The 21,338-nt window shown below is 40.6% G+C and overlaps 1 protein-coding gene across 5 annotated transcripts; it reads right to left on the bottom strand.

Moving 5' to 3' along the window:
• Nucleotides 1–6,576: 6,576 nt before the first annotated feature.
• Nucleotides 6,577–21,229, bottom strand: VASH1 (vasohibin 1). Of its 5 annotated transcripts, XM_087951899.1 has the most exons (9): nt 20,463–20,585; nt 19,811–20,164; nt 12,222–12,310; nt 11,391–11,447; nt 10,677–10,751; nt 8,686–9,067; nt 7,859–7,971; nt 7,449–7,571; nt 6,577–6,666 (listed from the first exon to the last, which is right to left on the bottom strand). In XM_087951899.1, the coding sequence occupies exons 2-9, from the start codon at nt 20,090–20,092 to the stop codon at nt 6,594–6,596; spliced, it is 1,194 nt and encodes a 397-aa protein (XP_087808025.1). In that variant the 5' UTR covers nt 20,093–20,164; nt 20,463–20,585; the 3' UTR covers nt 6,577–6,593. The 5 variants fall into 5 exon arrangements, with proteins under 5 accessions (XP_087808025.1, XP_087808026.1, XP_087808028.1 ...); XM_087951900.1 differs by lacking the exon at nt 7,449–7,571 and having other exon boundaries at nt 19,811–20,198; nt 20,463–21,229; XM_087951902.1 differs by lacking the exon at nt 7,449–7,571 and having other exon boundaries at nt 20,463–21,222.
• Between the last annotated feature and the right edge of the window lie 109 nt (nt 21,230–21,338).

The raw sequence follows: 21,338 nt of genomic DNA, 5'->3' as shown, positions 1-21,338 counted from the left end.
CAGTTTAGCAAAGGGGAAAAAAGTTGTGATACGTCATGTGATGACACCATGACAACACTAGTTTGACACTACATCTACATCAGGGGTGAAATTCAAAAATTTTCCCTACTGGCTCTATGGGCGTGGCTGTGGGCATGGTTTGGTATACTTGGTATAATAGTAATAGCAACCAGGGGCAATTTTTTACCAATTCAAATTATTTCTACCACCTCTCCCAAGGTGGGCCGAGGTGGTTGAATTTCACCCCTGATCTATATGGAGGGAAGCATGCTGTGCGGTGCCTCAAGGTTCTGTTTGGATTCAGTGATCTTCAACATTTTCATAAATGATCTAGATGAGGGGGTAGAGGGAGAATTCATCTAATTTGCAGATGATACCAAACTAGGATGAATTGCTAACACTTTAGCAATTGTCAGAAGGATCTTCGCAGACTTGAGCATTGGGCCTTATCCAACAAGATGTTGTTCAGTGGTGAGAAAAGTAAGGTCCTGCACCAAGGCAGGAAATATCAAACGCACAAGTACAGAATAGATAATACCTGGCTTTTCTATATCAGTAACCGTGAAAGGGATATACGTGTCCTAATGGATCATCACTTAAGTATGTGCCAGTAGTGTGCTGCAGCTGCCAAAAAAGCCAATGCAGTTCTAGGCTGCATTAACTTCAAGATCGCAACTCTAGGCTGCATTAGCATCAATATCACGAGACGTGAAAATACTGCTTGATATGCACTAGTGAGGCCACACTTGGAATACTGCATCCAGTTCTGGTCATCACGATACAATAACAATGTTGAGACCCTAGAAAGAGTGCAGACAAGAGCAGCTAAGATGAGAAGGGGTTTATAGGATAAATCGTATGAGGAACTGTTAAGGGGACTGTTAAGGATATGACTAGTTTAACCAAAATAAGAATTAGGGATGACATGATACCTGTCTTTGGGTACATGAGAGACTGCCACAGAGAGGTGGGGGTCAACTTATTCTCCAAAGCTTCAGAGGATAAGCAATGGGTGGAAGCTTGCTAAAAAGAGATCCAACTTGGAACTAAAGGGAAACTTCTGGACAGTGAGAACAGTTGGAGAATGAAACAGCTTGCTTCTCACAGTTATGGGTGCACCATCACTGTAACTTTTCAAGAAAGGATTGGAAACTACTTGTATGGCATGATATAAGGTTTCTTGGCATGGGCAGAAGGGTGGACTAGAAGATCTTCAAGAGTCCTTCCAGTCCTATGATTCTATAATTCTGAGTGTTTCTAATACATGAACTGTCAAGCTAAGACTCATTTCTTTCAGAAAGTGTCACAACTGGCATAGTACTTTCAGCTCACACAAATTATTCCCAGGCATAGAAGCCACATTAAGTTCCCCACTTAGCTACAATTCCCAAAGTGCTCATTTCGACCCGTTTGGAAAAGCAGCCTCATCTACCACTAAATATAATGATCTAGCCAGACTGGCCAGCTAGCTACTTTTCATCCCCAAGCAACCTCTAATATTGCCCTGTCCAGATTAAGTTTCATCTTCTGAACTCTCTCACCCATTCCAAAGGGTCTCCAGACATCTGTTCAAGTAGTCTAGTGTCTCTCTAGAGGAAAATAATAAGTGGGTCTTATAAACCTCAGCTCAAATACTGAATGACTCCTTGGTGAACTCATCTGTGAAAAGTTTACTTCCACCACTCCTCATCTAGTCTGTAGTAATACAAATAAGGTCAGCAAGCTCTTTTAGAATCTGACAGGAGATTTAAAAAAAAAAACCTTTCTTGTTCTGTGACTTAGCATTCACCAGAAGCTTCAAAGACTATAGGCCAGTACCCAGAATTACTGAGGCTGGGAATTACAAACCAGAAGGGAAAGCATTATTCAGTTAAATTTTTCACTGTCATAGCATCCTCAGAAAATAATGTTCCATTTTCTCATCTTTAAAACTTGTAATGCTCAAAACTGGATTTTCTGGATTAATCTAGATTTTCTGGACAGTGAACGGGCAGAAGTCAATACTAGATCCTGTGACACCAGACCCTAACTTACTAGATAGAGCTTTATCATGTCAAAAGATTCTACCAGTTCTTAAGTTCCTACCCTCTTCATTCTAAGAAACACCAGAAAGATAAATAATTCCCAACCACTAACAATGCGGATTGAGCTGGAGACTCAAAGCTTCTCAGCCTAAAGCACCTTGAGGCTCTTCTGTGTGCATGGATTGCTTTGATCTGAGCTCTTCCATTCTACTGTAGGCTTTGCAAATAAGGCATTACAAGTCAAACTAGCAGTTGTTCTAAAAGTTTGGCCTCAAGTTATAGAGTGGCCAGCTTCCCATGATGGAAATTTTCTCCCTCCTACTACTCAAGGGCCAGCTTCCCATTGGTGGGAATTCCTGCTGCTGCTTAAGGTTCTCCTTTCCTTGAAGCCATAGTGCTTTATTGCCTACATCCATTTTTCCTGCCTGCTCTGGTGGCTGCAGAGAAGCCTCTTGGCGTTTTTTCCTTCACCACAAAAATATTTGCATCAAGAATATTTGCAAAGCAGCATTGGAGAAAGCACAAGGGGTGAAGCCAATGTGCACATGGATACTTTTTTAAGGGAAGGAGATTGCACAAACTTGCTGAGCTCCTTATTTTATGTGTGAATTCTATTTCACTGAGAAATGTTTCCTGACCTTCATTCCATAATGTCCTTTGTTGTTGGCTGGGGAATTCTAAGAGTTAAAGTCCACACATTTTAAAGTGATCAAGGTTGAAAAACATTGCACTAAGTACATGCAATTAAGTTATCCATCAAAATGTGTAGTTCTGCTTTGAATCCCTCAAATTTCTCAGTTAAATTCTTCTCTCTCAGAGCCAAGTCAGGGACACATCCAGTCACAGACTGGTCAAAGAATGTAAGTTCAGTTATATGTTTTATTTATTTTCACCTTCCTATTATTGCTTACAACAGAAATATGTTGAATGCTTCAGAATGGAGCTTTTCTTCAGAGAGAACTAATGGCAGCTGTCACTTCATACAAGGCCTCAGCTAAAATGTTGAATGTCAAAGATTTCTTTCTTCCCATTTCATCTTGGAATTTGGCTCAGCTTTTTCAATAAATCGAGCTTAACATTGATCTCAGTCACCACCATATCAAGGCTTTCCCTGCTGTTGCCATTTATTTTTTAGAAGGCTTAACAGCAGCAAAATATATCCATAATGGTGATAAAATACAAAGTGAATGAATACAATTCTGATGAGTGAAACTTTTGAAAAAGGATGCTTAAGTATTTTGCACAGGCAACTGCTGATAGATTAATATACAATTTCATTAGAATCTCACTATATGTTACCTAAAAACTAGACTCAATGTTTTAAAAATAACACATTAAAATCTTAAAGATAAATATTGTCCAATTCCTATGTTTTCTCCCTTACTTTTATAAAAATGAAAGGATTCAGACAACAGTTTTCTAAATGCATCTCTGTGACATGCTAGTTCTGGGCAGGAATACTTGTATATATTCTGTAGTATTATGCCACATATAATAAGATTACTAAAGTGGCCCCATGAGAATTAATGTGATATGTAGAGAGTAAAGAATATGATTTTGACAGAGATATGCAAGCTCTGTTAACAAAGCAGCAGTGAAAAACATCTTAAGTCCATAAGAAACAAAAAATATTTGGAAGTGGCTGAAGCAGACACTTCACTAATTCACAGGAATGCAATGGGGGTGGGTGAGGAGCTACAGCACAATAAGACTTGTAAGATTCTGTAACTATAGCCACTCTCAAAAATGGTAGTTTTAGCCCTCCTGGCCTGATCTACATGGTGGGGTTAATAGGATACTTCCACCTAGTGTTAATTACAACAAATATATGGAAGCTGGCCTGCTCTAAATCAATGGTCTATAAACAGGGGTGTCAAACTCGTGTCGTCATGGTAGCGTCACGTGACCTATCGGGACTTTTCCTCCCTTCACTAAACCAGGTGTGGGCATGGCCAGCACGTGACACGTCTGGCCTGCAGGCTGCGAGCTTGACACCCCGGTCTATAACATCTTTATTTCCAAGAAGGCCACTGGATCCCACACAATAGGTTAAATGTTTTTCTGAAAATGTTCCCCTTTAACCAGGAAAAAAGTCAAGAGCAGGGGTGTTAAATTTAAGACCCACAGGTGCCAGCCTGGAAATAGCAAAGGACCAGCCCGCAGTGCCTCTGCTAGCAAAAATGGGGCATGGGGAGAGAGCAACTACAAAGCTGATCCGGCCCTCCAAGACATCCAGTTTGACACCCTTGGTCTAGAGTATAAAATATGAAACTATCTGCATGGGCTAGAGGAAATGACAGGGAATATCATCCCAGGCTCTTTTCTACTAAATAGGCATTTTATGGCTGGCCATATCCATATTGTAGCCATGTTATGAATATGTATATCCTACATTGGTAGTCATTCTATGAGATGACACATGGCATGATCTCAAAATTTTATATGTACCCAACAGTTAAAAAACAGCGTGGGAATATTTCATGTATGCTTCCTTGTCACTGCCTCTAAACTATCTAATGTATTGTAGATCCCGTTCCCGTTTTTGAGCCCATATCAACCCCCCCCCCACTTTCCCCCTTCTCAGTATATATAAAATGCAATATTATTCACCAGAAATGCTTTCTGCTTCTATAGGTAGAGGCATGCAAGGCACATCAGAATCTTAAGTGTTTATTTCATAGCAGGTCTATTCTGCTACAAAAACATAATGTTTTTAAAAACCCTGAAAGATAATAAATATTTGTGACAAAGATGGTAGAGAACAATAACAATAAAATCTATTTTTCTTGCAATTATAGGAAAGCTACATCCTAAATAGGAGTAGGTCAAGTGTTTTAAGACCTCTCTGGGTTTCTCTCCTTACACCATCATCACTTCTTTCCATGATTTGCATGTACTAACTGTACAGTGTATGAGATGCTTGGTTAATAAACTATGGTTAAATGAAGACTTAGCATCAGATTCTTTAGAGGTTTCTCAAATTACTATCGCCTAACGAGGCCTATCACATTCCTTTTCACCTAACTTATTAAATACTAAATGTCCAGGTTTTCCTGCTTTCTGGGTGTCCACACATCTTTTTAACAATGGCCACTACAGAGTTTTCTATTCATGCCTCTAAAGCCTACCAACCTATTTGCAGTTTGCCCATTCAGTGTCAAAGGGATATGAACTGAACTATGGAGCAGGTTCATGACTAAGTTTGGCTTCTGCCAATATTAGTAACCATATTTACTTAATAAAACATCCGAGAGAAAAAGATGCACCACTAAAGTAATGCAAATTCACCTTTAAAATATAGCCTCAAGAAAAGGCAATAAAATACTGGTTCCACAAAAAAACTCTGTTTCTTCTACCCATTTTGCACAAGTCAAGAAGGGAGGAGAAAGAATCAGAAAAGAGAATACAGAAAGAGACATCATATCCCAGGATCTGATCCCCGTGTTAATATCTAAATACACTGCTACTACTTGACACACTCTAGGAACCCTCAGTACACAATTTCATACAGCAGGAATGAATTCACATCTTGTCAGGGAGAAAGAGCAAGGGTCATGTTACTATAAATGAGTAAGACACTCTTTTCCAAGAAACAGGAGATGTGCTTTCCCAGCAGCGTTCTCTCAACAGACACCCTCCAGATGGCGAGACTGCAATTCCACACATAGAGAGAGTATCAGGTTGTTCTGCTGCCACCCGAAAGCTTCTTTTACTCTAACAACAGTCAAATCTAGAATAGCACCAGAAAGTGAGGAAAATGGAAACCTTGGTCTCCAATTAATCTCTAGAATGCATCACAATCGGGTACCGCCATGACAAGCCATTTAAGCTATGATAGCATTCATCTGAGGTCCATGCCCCAAAACACAGGCAGTTCCTAAACTGTCTTCTATTTACAAAACGTGTATCTTGAGGATCCAGCTAGCCAGTTTGCATTGAGAGTTGCATGATGTGCCTTTTCATCCTAGGCAATCCATTATTTGAAACAAAAACACTAGGATCACATTGATGATTTTAGAGCATATGCAACAACATGGTACGCTTTCCCCACTCCCCAAGTTATTAAAAATATTAAAATTCTCAGAAAATACAAATTAAGAAATTCTTCCATAGGAGTCAGTATTTTTGTTTATTTTTTTGCTCCTAGCCCCTGTCTATCTCCTGAGATCTCCTGCTAACCTGGTTCCTTCGAAAGCAGAGAGGAGACATATAGCTTACTATGGGGCTTTTTGAAGTCAAAAGCATTCTACTTCTGTGTGGGCTGAGAAACAGCAACGAAAGGGCTTTTACTGTTACTTTCCAAAATGTATCTTCTCTTGCCGCTATGTAGAACAATGAATAACTGGTGGAAGATCTTTTTTTTTGCTTGTTTTTTTAGTTGGTGTATTTAGTTTCTGATATAATGCAAAGACATGGCTGTCCTCTAATACACAGGCTATCACCCCGAGTAAATAAATACCTTGGAAAATATGCACTTTGTACCCTCCGCATCCCTTCCCACACTGCACATCTTATAGGTAGTGTTGGTTCAAATGCTTTCCACCAAATGGTCCACAAATGAGAAGTTCTTTATACTCTGATTTGGTAACCATTAAGGTCGGGCATGGCTTTGGGTTCTGTAGGTTTCTTATCTCCAGATGGTCTGCACAATGGAGAGAGAGAGAAAAAAAACAGCAAATGAACAAGTGAAAAGAGTCTGCACCTTCTAACAAGATTTTTTTTTTTAACTATTTTAATATCTTAAATTGTTACCATTATCTGTAAAGCTTAGCTAGGTAATCATCCCACATATTCTTCAAGGATACATTCTGGGCATACGTTCTCAAAGTCTTGACTTGGCAAATGCACCAGGCTAAGTTTTAATCAACATCAGTATCTCTTCTCCTTCTGTGAGTCATAAGTCAGGAAGAGGCTTGTCATCCTTTTCTTGCTTGAATGGGGGCATTTCCTTCTATTAATGAGCTTTCATTATGACAATGAGCTTACAGTACAAGAATGCAACGGGAGAAGGCAAATTTCTTGCAGATGGCATCCACTCTTTTTCTGTGAGGGAGTATTCACAGAAGGGAGGAGTGTGTGCAATGCTTTCCAAGGAAATCCATATCTATTCTAACTCGGATTTCTAACAGACACCCTTGTTGGGAATAACACCACTCAGCAAAGAATATAATTGCACGTAAGGTAGAGGTGAAGGTAAAGGTTTCCCTGTCCAGTCATTTCCGACTCTAGGGGGTGGTGCCCATCTCCATTTCTTAGCCGAGGAAGCCAGCATTGTCCGAAGACATTTTGGTGGTCATGTGGCCAGCATGACTATACACTGAGGATGATACCTTCCCACCAAAGTGGTGCCTATTAATCTACCCACATTTGCATGCTTTCTAGCTGCTAGGTGGGCAGGAGCTGAGGCAAGTAATGGCAGCTCACCCCATCATGCAGTGCTCAGGTCTCGAACCCAGACAGTCAGCTTTCCAGCTGACAAGCTCAGCGTCTTTAACTGCTGAGCCATTGTGTCCGCTAGAATTGCATGTAAATATGCAAAATATCGCTCTGTTGGAAAGAAGTTATAAATCAGTTAATGGTCATGCTGTAAAATCCACGAGACTGAGCATTCAATCAATCATTTAATTTCAAAATGTCACTGGGAGCAATAACCAAACAGGTTGCTTAAAAGCAGAGAGAAAAAACTGGTGCGAAGTGTATATATTGAGACAAGAAGAATTATGTAAAAGACGTTTCTACTCATGTAGGACAAAAAAGTTATGTGCACTTAAATTGTAGCAAAATCAAGGAAACCAAAAACTACGTAAAGGCAAAGCAAAGTATTGCAGGCTTACCGCCTTTCTGTCCGGCTATTGCGGCGATGTGGACTGGATTGGCTTCGTTGTGGCGATGGTACATCCTTTTTCCTATCCTTGGTGGGTGATGGTGGCCCAGTAGCTTTGCTGATCTAGGGAAAGAGAAACTTCATATCCTTAGGCTTTTCTCTTGATACAAAAACTAGGAAGGAGCTTGCCGTATTTTTAGCACTGTTTAGGTCTTTTGAATGTTCAAAACACTTCACCAAAATTTTGTGTATAAAAGCCCATCTAAATATATCTCCAGAAAGAGCAAATTGCTGCTAATTATCATGCTGATAGGAAGGGAAAATTTGCCAAATGAACACATCCAGGACTAAGCCTTAAGAAACATCTAACAACAATTATTCATTCCTTCCAGGAGTAAAAAAACGACATTATCTATAACACATTTCATCAACCGAGTAATATTTAACTAAGGCATGGGTGAGCAACCTGAACTATACATGAATTTCCCCACCCCCATATTTTGTAGATCCCAGAGCCTCTTCAACTGAGATTGCCAAAAATGGACGAAAAAGCATTAACCCAAACACCTTTCTATTCTATTCTGAAACAGGTCCTCTCTATTTCAAGATGGGAACTAGACAAAAATGACAGCAGGAGTCCAAAACAGGCTTAAGTGTTGTAAAATAAATAACATCCTCCAAGACTCGTGGGTGTACGACATTGTCCCACCTGTTCTAAACCATCAACCCAATCATTGTGGGTCCAAAATCATTCCCAGGCATTCACTTAAGGGCACTCACCCATACTTTACAAGGGTAGATTAAACAATCGGCTCCTCTTTTTCCCCTTCCCCTCACCTTTAGCCTCATGTCACGGGAATGTCTCTCAAGCTCCTTGCGGAAGTCCTCACGGCTCAGCTTCTCCACATCCAAGATGGAATGCTTCCATTCGATCTGCTCCACACTGTGTGGGTCATGGGACACACACTGGCCAAGCTTCACCTTTTTGAGGGTGTGCCAGCAGCACCGATATGCCTCTTCGTAGTCAAAAATAAGCTCACTCAGAGTGCGGAAGGTGGGAGCTTTGTACATGAGGTCCTCGCGTCGACTTATGCCTAGTGCCCCATAGCGGCCCCCAATGTTCACTCCCAGCACAATATGGTGGAAGTAGTTCCCTGAGAAGTAAGTTTTGAAACTGATGGGGAAGCGGTCCAGTGTTGGCATGTGGTTGGTGAGGTAACTATTGATGATGAAATAGTCAGGAAATAATAATAATGGAAAAATATAATAAAAAGGATAAATACATTGTGCTACATATTTTAACAGCTGCTAGGATTTCCTATGCACAATTCTGGAAGCAAGACATTGTATCACCAAAGGGTGTGGTTATAAAAAATTTTTTAGACTGTGCAGAGATGGACAGACTAACAATGAAATTAAGAGACAAAGAAGAGTCGATATATTATGTCTGGGATGCCTGGTATGAATGGTTTAAGAATAAAAAGAAATCAAAATGGCAATTAGGTATAGAATAAGAAACTATGTAAATACTTATATCTATATTAATCTCTTTCTATATTTATTTATATATTAAGTTGAAATTGTATAATGAAAGAAATGTGTATATAGAAAGATGATAAAGAAATGTAAAAGATGTCTTGACGTTGATATAATGATGTATAAGGTTTTATTTTATGTTTTTAAATTTTGAAAACTAAATAAAATTTACTAAATTTAAAAAAAAAAGAAATATTCAGGAAATAGGTGGTATAACAAAGGAAAGTAATAAACCATCATTCTATTTTTTTTAACATATTTTAGACTTAATTCTTATCTCTTATCAGGATAAACTAGTACAGGTAGTCCTTGACTTACAACCACAATTGAGCCCAACATTTCTGTTAAGTGAAACGTTTGTTAAGTGGGCTTTGCCCCATTTTACGACCTTCCTTGCCACAGTTGTTAAGTGAATTCCTGCAGTTGGTAAACTAGTAACCCGGCTGTTAAGTGAATCTGTTTTTCCTCATTGACTTGGCTTGTCAGAAGGTTGCAAAAGGGGATTGTGTGACCTTGAGACACGGCAACGGTCATAACTATGAACCAGCTGCCAAGCACCTGAACGTCGATCACACAGGCTCACGGTAGGCTGCAATGGTCACAACTGTGAAAAATGGTGATAAGTCATGTTTTTCAGTGACGTGATTTTGAGCGGTCCCTAAATGAACTCGAGGACAAACTTGTAACTTGAGGCCTACCTGTATAGCATAGATTTGGGGAGACACTTCTAAAACACCTGGAAGACTATGGTCTTTTTTCTGTGTGACAAACTACCAAACCTATTTCCTCTATAGATAAACCTCAGCTGAGTGTTCTCCAGAACCATCCATGCATTTGGTGCATCAGATTTCTTTATATTAGCCTTCAAATTTATGAGCCTGGGCAGATCATCTAGCATCATAAAGACAATTCAAAGGTTTATAATACAGTCCTCCTAACACTAATTCAAACATGCAGTGCAGTGAAAATCCTATTCCAACTGCACTCACAAGGTTACAACCAAAGCAAAGGAAAACCTATGATTAAAAGACATTCTGGGACATGAGACACAATTCTTTCAAAACAGGATGCGATTCCTAGACTATTAGTACAATAAAAAAGGAATCTGCCAGTCAACTAAAATATTCCTAATTAGAAAGTGAGGGTGTCCCTTTGTTTTTGCTATTATGCTTCTTGTCTAAAACAAGAAGAAAATTAAACAGTTTGCCTATCAGAGCATAAATACAGTAGGATTAAGATGTTATTTCTGGAAATCGTGTACAACCATTTAGTCTTCTAAAATAAAAGGATACATTCCTAGGATCACAGCCTCCAAACACTTGATTGGCAGGGCTTCCTTTGTCATTTCTTTGGCCAGATCCATCAACCTGTGAGACAAGACAAAGAACAAGCAAGAATATTAATATTTTAAAGGTTTTGTCAGATAATATATAAGTGGAGAACAGCCTGAAGGAAAAGGGAAATAACTGCTTGGTCATTCAAGAACAGAAAAGAAGTCATGATGGGTAGTTCCTCTTCACTTCATACTTTTTTTTACTACCAATACTGAATCCAACATTCAGTAAAAATTTGTCTTCCAAAACAGATTAAAGCTTTAGTGTATATTTAGAATAATTTGAGTATAATCATATAACTTTCTATGTTTAATCTCTATCATTAAATGTCTCAGGTTAAGAGGCCCAAGTCTGGCATGCAGCGGAGGCTTAAACTATATGAATGTCATTGCAATCAGGAATAATAAGCACCTCCACCCATATTTATCACATCAGCTAGACACCAATTATGGCTACGTTGCAAGAGTTCAGAAATACTGAACTCTACTGATGGAGATAGAAGGCCCAGGAATCAAGTGTAAGTTGCTTCTTTAGCAGATTCTATAGCATTTTTTGCTGTGGCTGTTTCATGGATCTGCAACTAGGAAAAACTGTGCTCTTTTAGGATAAGGGCAGGGGTAGGGGTAAGAAAAAGAACTAGTCTCAAAATAAGGCTGGAAAGACAATACTTACCCAGTCAAAGGCCTGCTTTTCTTGATTTCAAAGAACTGTGTCCCAGTGTGATTGTATCTGGGAATAAGAAGTTAAGGGGTCCTTGACTTGAAAGAGCTGCTGCAGGGTAGGGGGAAAGAGACAGCATAAGCCAATTATTAAAAATATTGACAGATGTGTGTTTGTGTGTGTGTTGTTTAGAGCAGAGGTCTCCAACCTTGGCAACTTTAAGGCTTGTGGACTTCAACTCCCAGAATTCTCCAGCCAGCATAGCTGGCTGGAGAATTCTGGGAGTTGAAGTCCACAAGCCTTAAAATTGCCAAGGTTGGAGACCTCTGGTTTAGAGGGACTACAGTGCGGGCAGCAGAAAAGTTTATTTTTCTTTCACCAATTATGACCCCCCAACAAAATCCACTCCAGGTTTCCACCCAAAATACAGCTAGCAGCCTCAGTGAGTCTAGCAGCAGCAATATGCCCTCAAAGCATTCCCCATTTGGAAAGGCATCAGGTGAAATGCCTTTTCAATGCTGTATTTCTGATGTAGCAAAGCAAACTATGAAACAGGTTAACTCTGGTTTTCTTACAACAATGATGACAGAATGCCTAGGGAATAAGCTAAAGGAAATGAATAAGACAGTAAAGCCACCGACTCTAACAAACATCCGCCTCCTGAAAAAGAGACAGAGAGAGAGGGAGGGAAGGGGAGGGAGGGAAGGGGAGGGAGAGAGAGAGAAGGTTCTTTTTCCAGTAGAGCTGAAATGTTAACAAGTTATTTCCTTTTGTGGTCAAGCAAGGAAGTTGCCTTGCTTCTCTTTTCATTTCTTGGGGATTCAGATACAGCTGAAAGGATACTGAAGTTCCCTGATATAGCGCTGTATAGTTTCCAAGCGCTCAGGGATGAGAGTGGTTGACTGTAGAGTAGGCACACTTGGTATGGGGATCTGTAGATAAGAAGGGAGGGAGAAAATGAGACTCAAGATCACCAAGTCAAAGATGAAATTCCATTTATATTCTAGTTGAAAGGAAGGAAATCTGTGGCACTCTAGAAGCAAATCAACTGCAACTTTCAGCATCTTTCATCATAACTGTACTGTTTGGAGCTACTGTCATTCATTAAGATTGCCACAAGACTGCCTGCCTCAGCCTATTATAGCTAGTCCTCCCTTTACCAATTGCCTTGGGCAGCAACTATTTGAAATTAAAATGGTTTAAAAAAATCAACTTTGTGTTTATGATCATCACAATGTCCCAGGGTCATTGGGATCACCATTCCTGTGTTTTACAACTGGAACACATTTATGGCCACAGCAGCATCCCTCAGTCAAGCTGCACACACACACAGCTTGTGACAAGCAGAGTTAATAGAGAATGTAGAAGTAAAACCATAAGCTATGGTCATTTGTGGTCACTAAGCAAGAATTACTTGTAGTAGATTAATGATAATAACCTAGTAATATCAAATGATAATAACCAGTTAGTAAGCAAAAAAATCTAATGATGATTTTTTCTATATACTCCTTTCTCTAAGCCAGAACAATGCATTTTAGAAGTGCTATAACTTCATTAATTCTAAGAGGCTTTGGAATTGTGGGGGTTGTAGTTAAACTCACCAGGACTAGTTGAACTAAGGATGACCAAGAGTGGGATTCTACCAGTTCGCACCTATTCGTTAGAACCGGTTGTTAACATTCTAAGCAGTTCGGAGAACTGGTTGTTAGAAGAAATTACTGGCCTAATCCTGTAAGGAAGGCAGGAAGGAAAAATTCTGGTGTTGCTTACAGAAACTGCCTCTCCGTTAACCCTTATTACATTCTTGGTAGGACTAAACTTTCTGTCTCAGGAACTTCTCTGGAGTTTTTTCCCCTCCTTTGCTGGTACTTTGCTTGTGTGGAGTGACCATTCAAAGTTACAATGGCACTGAAAAAAGTGACATGACCATTTTTCACACTTACAACTGTTGCAGCATCCCCACAGTCATGAGAGGCCAGGCAAGAAGATGCGTGCCTCAATGTGAGTGATATTGAGTTGGCCACGCCCAGCCAATAACATGACCACCAAGCCATGCCCACCTCCTAAGCCATGCCCACAGAACCGGTTGTTAAAAAATTTGAATCCCACCCCTGAGGATGATTGTGATATTTAAACAATATTCAAAGTGAGCGAGAATTTGGCATGGTTGATCTTTTCTGACAAACATCTAATGTAATGTGTATTGTTTCAGAAAACAAGAGGGAATGCTTTGAAATATCTGAACGTGGGATAGTGGCATTGAGATATGTATTTACAGTTCTAATAAGAAACAGTGAAGAGTCTTTCCCAACAGGGCCAGTCCCAGATATTTGATGTCTTAAGTTAATTTTCGTCCAACATCCCATAGCCAAGTTATTTTAGCATTTGAAGCAAAAATGCTTCAAATTCTAAAGCAGTTAGAATTTAGCAGTTAGCATTCTAAGCAGTTTGGAGAACCGGTTGTTAGAAGAAATTACTGGCCTAATCCTGTAAGGAAGGCAGGAAGGAAACATTCTGGTGTTGCTTACAGAAACTGCCTCTCCGTTAACCCTTATTATGTTAACCCTCTTGAGCACCTCCATCCTCTAAGCAGGAAAAATGTATGCTGCTGTCTTTTTTATATCACCCCAAATTGGCTGTCACCAGAGGTGGTGTTCAGCAGGTTCTGACCAGTTCTGGAGAACCGATAGCAGAATTTTTGAATAGTTCAGAATATCACCTCTGACTGGCCCCTCCCCCATCTATTCTCTGCCTCCCGAGTCCCAGCTGATTGGCTGGGTCTTCTTTTGTTGCCCTGCACAGGAGAACGGAGCTGGAAAGCAGGTTAGTGAGATGGGGAGGGAATGGGATTTTGCTGTAACCTTCCCCCAGGAGTATCCTTCCCCTGCCATGCCCACCAAGCCAGGCCCACAAAACTGGTAGTAAAAAAATTTCAATCCCACCACTGGCTGCCACTCAACTCTGCCTAAAGGTAGAACTGCCCATAATTCCCAGTTAGCAAAGTTCTTTGCTAAAGGTATTTAGAGACGCAGATCTTGGTTGCACTTAGACTAACCACTCTTTTTACTGCTCCTTTTTTAAATGGAAGAGAAATTGTCACTGCTTCTCCCCACCTTCTTTAGCATAGTAGGACATTTCATTTATGTTATTTATTTATTTTGTCAAGCATGCATTTGATAATATATATAAGTATAAACATGATTATTAATATATGAAATCCTACATAATATAATGGAAGCCACTTAAAATGTGCAGGTCCTATTACTATAATTAGCTTCTCATTTAAATAACTAAGAGTGATGATGAATTCACTATATTGTACACAGACCTGGGCCTTAAACCCAGACTAAGTTTCTATCATATCAAGAATTTCATTTCTGTCCCTCAAGAGACCGAGAGGATAGAGTGAAAGACTTAAAAGACTTGAAAGACTGTTCCTCTTAACTCCAAGCTAATTGAGATGCTGCAATAACACTTTCTTGTGACATTTCCCTGCTACAATATCTTCCATCAAAATGTATTAATATACAAATAGTAATTGTTAAATGGAAGCTTTTGGGGGGAAAGCTATTATTTTGTTTTAAAGACAGGGTGAACTACTAGAACATGTTGATTGTAACTACACAACATTGTTAACAATACAATAAAGATGTTCTGCACTCCACCAACTGCTGAACTCCTCCTATCTATGCCCCTTCCACATTGCCCTGAAAGCAAATTTTAAAATTATGAGATGCTACAGACAGATTGCCTATAGTCTATACATATGTACATTCCAAGCCTAATCAGTTGATATTTAAAGAAAGGAACGCAAACTTGCAAAGGATAAAGTGGTTACACTAGTCTTTTCAGGTATTATACTTGAATGACATTAAGTGTACATAAAGCCCATTTAGGAAAATGTAATTCTGTTGTATTAGCCTTCCTCAAAAGGCAATCTTGTGTGTGTGTGTGTTTTCTGTTCATGCTTAAACATGTGAAGATGTTATTGAGAAAAGCCTAACTCCTAGTGGTTGCATCTATGCAATTTTTTTGGTGACATTAGAGAAAACATTTATTTAATGCAACTGGAGTCATCTGTCCATAAAACTGGAAGCCCTGTTAAATCAGCCTCCCTGATAGAGAATTCTATTCAAATTCCAATGAATCTGAATCCATCCAACGTCCTTCCAGATCTTGGCATACAATCTGGAAAGTGTGGGAGCAAGGAATGTGTGACTGGGATAATAGGGCAGAACCAGCATATCTGGAAAGCTGAGGCCATGTAATGAATAGAAATCTGACCAATTGTTAAACTGTTTTGCATAAGAAGCCAAGAAATTGCTTTCTGCCACCTGTTGTAGTTCTCCCATCTATTACTCAACTGTTCTGGTTTTTGCTGGGGGGAGGGATCATAAAGGCATATTTTCAGACAAAGTATCAGTAACCATTTTTAAAATAATGCCAGTCCTTAGCTATGTGACACCTGGAAGCATAGTTATAAAGAAAATGATATTTCCATTTTCTGCCAGGGCATATCAGAAAGCAGCTACCAAAGACAACAGCAAGATTTACAACAGTTACGTACTTGAAAATGTCCAACAAAAAAAAAACAAAGTTTCCATGAAATAATTACAATTTAGAATATTTTTGCAGCCAAGATGGAAGGAGTAAACTGAAATTCTGTACAGCATTCAAGACACCCCAGAAGACATTCCCTATTTATAAGAACTTTTAGTTCCAGAAAATGAAATGAGATCAGTGCTGTAATCATTACCAGCTGGAAAGCTATTGGAATATCCTTAATTTCACATGCTAGAAAAATAATGCTGAGGATCATCCAAAACAGATTACAGATTTATGTGGAAAGGGAGATGACAGATGTTAAAGCTGGCTTTAGAAAAGGCCAAGGAACTCAAACCATTGCTGATACACACTGGATCATTGAGAAAGTCCAAGAATAACAAAATAAGCCAATATATGCTTCACTGATTATAAAAGATCTTTGATGTATGTCAATCATATCTTGTTCTGGAATCTCTTTAGGAAGATGCCTGGACATCTCACTGTGCTCATGCGAAACCAATTCAAGTAATCCTCAATTTACAACAGTTCATTTAGTGACCATTGGAAGCTACAACATCATTGAAAAAAGTCTTTTTCACACTTACAACTGTTGCAGTGTTCCCCATGGTCATGTGATCAAAATTTAGATGCTAGGCAACTGACTCATATTTATGATGATTACAATGCACTGGGGTCACCTGAACACCTTTTGCAACCTTCTGACAAGCAAAGTCAATGGCGAAGCCAGTGTCACTTAACAACCATGTTACTAACTTCACAACTGCAGCGATTCATTTAACAACCGTGGCAAGGAAAGTTGTAAAATGGGGGCAAAATTCACTTAACAACTGTCTTGCTTAGCAACAGAAATTTTTGGCTCAATTGTAGTTGTAAGTGGAGGACTATCTGTACAAAAGTTAGGAAGTCATAGTCTGGACAGAACATGGTGAAAAAGACTGGCTCTAGGTCAGCAAAAGCGTAAGACAAGGCTATATATTCTCCCATTATTTATTTACCCTATGTACAAAATATATAAGTGGGTGAAGAAATGTCAATAACTTACACTGTGCCTATGACAGTGACTCTGATGGCTAAAAATGCAAATAACCCCTGAGTTCTAGTCATGAAGGTCAAAGGTGGATGAATTCAGTGACAGCCACTATAGTGGTGCTGTTGAGATACCTAACGATACGGATTTTGACAGATTGTTCTGTGAAGTGAAGTCCATGCAGTTGTAACAGATGACACCAATCTGATGTCACCTAATTGATCAAGCTGTAACACTGCTGTAGTGCAAAGGCTTTCCTAAAGGCAGCATAGTGAATATACTGTTAATATTCAAACTCCCCCATTTATCTCTTACAATGCTGACAAAACGAGAGTTAGCAATCTACATGTGAGTTCCTGTCACTGAGTCACTAGGCTTGCCAGACACCCATATTTGACTCAGAGTTTTGGGCTGGAACTTATCCAGATGCAAAATGTCTGCAGAACAAAGGCTCCTTCCTAGGCGTTGGAAATGTGAAGGTCTCGTGTTCTGAGCATCCAGACAGCACAGCTAGTATTACATTTCAAGCCATCAAGGAAAGACAAAGCTTGGCAATAATGCACAGGAATAAAATAAACCAAATTCAGGAGCTTTCCTGACTCTGCAATATGGTCTTAAACAGCAGAAGATACAGACGGTATTTCAGTACTGCAATAAGTCTGAAATGCAGCTCTGTTCATTCCAACACACTCTCTTGATGTTTAAAAAGGACCTTTTTTTGCACTCACTGTAACCTTTCTGAAGATGCTCCATCTGTCCAAGATGAACAAGTGATAACACAGGGCAGGACTGGGGATGAGGAGCCATGTGCAGTATGTTCACCCTTTTTGCAGCAAGCAGCTCATTTGGGCACTGCTGCATGATAGGAAAATTGCTACCAAGTCAGTTACTATAGGCAGAGGTTGGCTCTGGCCAACCTCTTCTTCTGTTCTAGAAACCATGACTTTATTGGCTACGGAAACCTGCTTTAAGTTAATAATACCTAAGGTTTGTCACAAGTCTTTTGTCTTTGTTCAATGGTAATTCAGCTCACGGAGCCAAATAGTGGTGATAACAACAATGTAAAATTTATGTTGTCCCAACAATTTAGTGAAACTTGTTGGGCTGGCCAACTTAGCAATGGCACTACAGTCCTCATGTTCAGTCTTCTGAGGACCCAAAGTGCAAACTTTATTTTATAAAATAAAGTTTGAATCACATACTACAACAGTCTCCTCCTCCTGATAACTTGATCTTAACATGGATAAGTAGAGTCTGGGATTCCCAGAATTGTCAAGAAGCATAGTCAAAAGGCAAAGCTGAAAAGATTACACTATAATAATATTACACTATAATATTTAATGGAAATAATCAAAGTGTTCTTAACCTTTCCCACGGTTTGTTCTTCTTAGCTTTGGCAGTTGGTACAATCCCCACAACACAGTTATACAGGCTTTTAGTTTTTAGTTAGAAGAACTAAATAAGAACTAATGCTTATTTAGAATTCAGATAAAAACAATCAGTTCAAATTATAGAGTCAACTTCCAGAAGTAAAGCCTGCCCTTTTGTGTGCTCTGTATAATAAGTTTAGATCATCTCTTCCAGAGTGGACACTTTTCAAAAAAAACAGGAAACTGTCCAAAGAATTGCGATATCCTCATATTATTGACTCAAAATGTATCTGGCATGACCTCATAACATGTAAGTATCTCTCAAACACTGTAGGCTTAACGTGACAAAGAATACCATTAAAATACTGTACAACAGAGACCTATAATCAAAAATATAATGTTGTCCAATGTTAAAAGTACTTTTTTCTCCTAAGATGCTTTCCTCTGAGTTGTTTTGTTCTTAGCTTCAGATTCTTAAAGCTAGTTATACTGTTTCATACAACTCTTATGGGCCTAAATCTTAATACAGTTGGTGTTTAGATAGCTGTGAATGATCATGTGAACTCAACTCAGTTCTTTTCCCAGCACAAGTATAAAAAATGTTCAATATAGGACAGTGTCAATAAACTTAAATCAACTCAGCTCAGGTGGATCACTGCAAAAGCCAAGGTAGGCACACACCCATCAAAAAAGAAAGAATATCCAAATGAAATGTTTGCAGGAAGCAGAAGTGGGAAGAAACAATAATATGTACCTCAGGCATCATGACATACATCCTTGTGTCAGACATCATGACACAAGTGCTAAGTTGACTTTTGCATGATGTTGTCAAGATTTGGCACTATTTTATGTCATTGTGCTTGTTATAGCCACAGGCCTAAGTGTGTATCCTTGTAAAGTATAATTTATATGGATTACTTTGTATAATTTGTTTATATAATTACTTTGTAATTAAATGCACTGCAAGTGTACTGTATTCTGCTGAGCTATGTCTAAAAAAGTGGATTCCTTTAATAGATTTGCACAATCTGGCTATTCTTTGTTCAATCTATTAATGAATGAATCCAGCTCAAATACTAAACAGCAACCCATGTTGATCTTAGATAGTACTTGGGATGGGAAACCATCAGAAAATCCCAATAGGCTACTCAAAATCATCTTGGAAAAAGATCATGGTAAATGCTTTCATATTTATGCAAATAAATCTACTTGGATAAGTGCACTTAGCAAAAACTAAGCTTAGCTTAATGGCACCTTTATGAGTTAAACAGATAAATTAGATTATGTTTATGTGGAGATGGATCTCACCCACTTGGACCCTTAATCTGTGATTCCCATCCATTCACTGTCAGACTCAAATTAGAAAAACCCTGGCATTGATTTCCAGTTATTTCACCCTACTATTTCCCTTTGTTGACTGATGTCAAGGAAGCAGTTCCTTCCAACATTCTTTTTCGGAGTCCTCTCACCTTGGGTAGATCAGTGGCTCCCCGGATCCTCAGAGCTACTAATTCTCCTTCAGGGTGGATCTTGGCCACATGTTTCCACATTCTTTCCCAGGTGGCCTCATTGATGGGAAGCCCTCCACGGTTCACAAAGAAAGGGACTCCTCCGTCTCGGAGGTCTTCATCTCCATCTTCTTCTTGCTCTTCTTCTCGTTGGGCCACCCCTTCCCTGGCCTGGGACCTCCGCAGAACAGCAACACCGCCGCCACCGCCATCCACTTTGCAACCTGACATCACAGCATCCATCAAGTTGGATGTCCTGTTCTTCAGACCCCAAAACCTTTGGGCCCCTTCAGATTGTTTGAGACAGAAGAGCAGCTGCTGAAGACATAGTAGTTAGAGAGTGGAGGCCCTTTAAGACAGACAGACAAAAGGGTGGGGCTCATTCATAGAGAGGGGGAAGAAAGAAAGAAAAAAAGTGCAACAGCAACGCTGAGGTTTTGAAATTCTCCAGCCAGGAAGGAATAGGATGCTGTTTGCTTTGGGAACTTCTGAATTTCGGCTCAGAAAGAGACCCGCCTAGCTATCTCTCAAGGATGCCGAGATAAAAAACAACACCATCCGGAGAAAGGAAAGGAGGAAAAGGGGAGGATCTGGGAACACAGGACTCACTCACCTAGCTGGACATCATGAGCTGGTGGCCACCAGGTCGAGGAAAGCATCCCAAGAGCAAGAGGGAGATGCCAGAAGAGCCGGAGAAAAGGCGATCTCCCACACCCCCACCCACCCCCAGGCAGCGGAGAAGAGAGAGGCAGACAAAAGACGAAGCAGCAGGCTACACGCAGGCAGGGCGGGCGGGCGGGGAGGGTGGGCGCGAAGGAGGCGACCTTCCTCGCGTTGCTGGGCGGGGAGGGGGAGTCTCTTCATGCAGCCAAAGCCCGCCCGCTGCAAGGCAGGTGAACTCAGCACGGGTCACAATGCGCTGCCGCCGAGGAAGGGAGGGCGACGGAAGCCAGCCAGGGCTGTTGCTGCTGCCGCCGCCGCCGCCCTGGAAATACGGGGAAGCCCCACGGCCACGGGGTTCCTTTTTCCCAGGCAAGCCCAACAACTGCGCGGGCGAGCCGGAGGGACAAAGGTCGGCTGGCCCCGAGGGAGGAGGGGAGGGGTGTAAAAGCCGCTGCAGCTCCCCTTGCCGCGCCTGTGGGGGCAGCTGCTGGGCAGCTGCGGATGCCAGCGAGCAGAAAAGCCGCGGCAGCTGCGCCAGGCTCGCTGCCTTGGAATTCTCCAGGCGGCGCCTCAGGCCTGAGCTGAAGGAAGCGGGCTCGGCGCTACGGGGGCTGAAGCGCCCTGGGTCGCCTCGCTGGGTCTCCCCCCTCCCTGCCTTCCTCCTCCTCCTCCTCCTCCTCCCCCTTCCCTCCTCCCGGTGACAGGAATCGAACAGTCCCTGCGCATGCGTGTCTTCCTAGCCGAGGGATAGTTAAAGGGACAGAGACAGGGACGGAGAGGGCAGCTGGGTTGCTACCCGTTTGGTTAGGACCAGGAACGCGAGCCT

The sequence above is a fragment of the Notechis scutatus genome, chromosome 1 (genome assembly GCF_049901735.1).
Source record: "Notechis scutatus isolate UNSWTSFEM ecotype Mainland chromosome 1, rNotScu1.2, whole genome shotgun sequence".
NCBI lineage: Eukaryota > Metazoa > Chordata > Lepidosauria > Squamata > Elapidae > Notechis > Notechis scutatus.
This window is presented reverse-complemented; position numbering and strand designations above follow the sequence as displayed.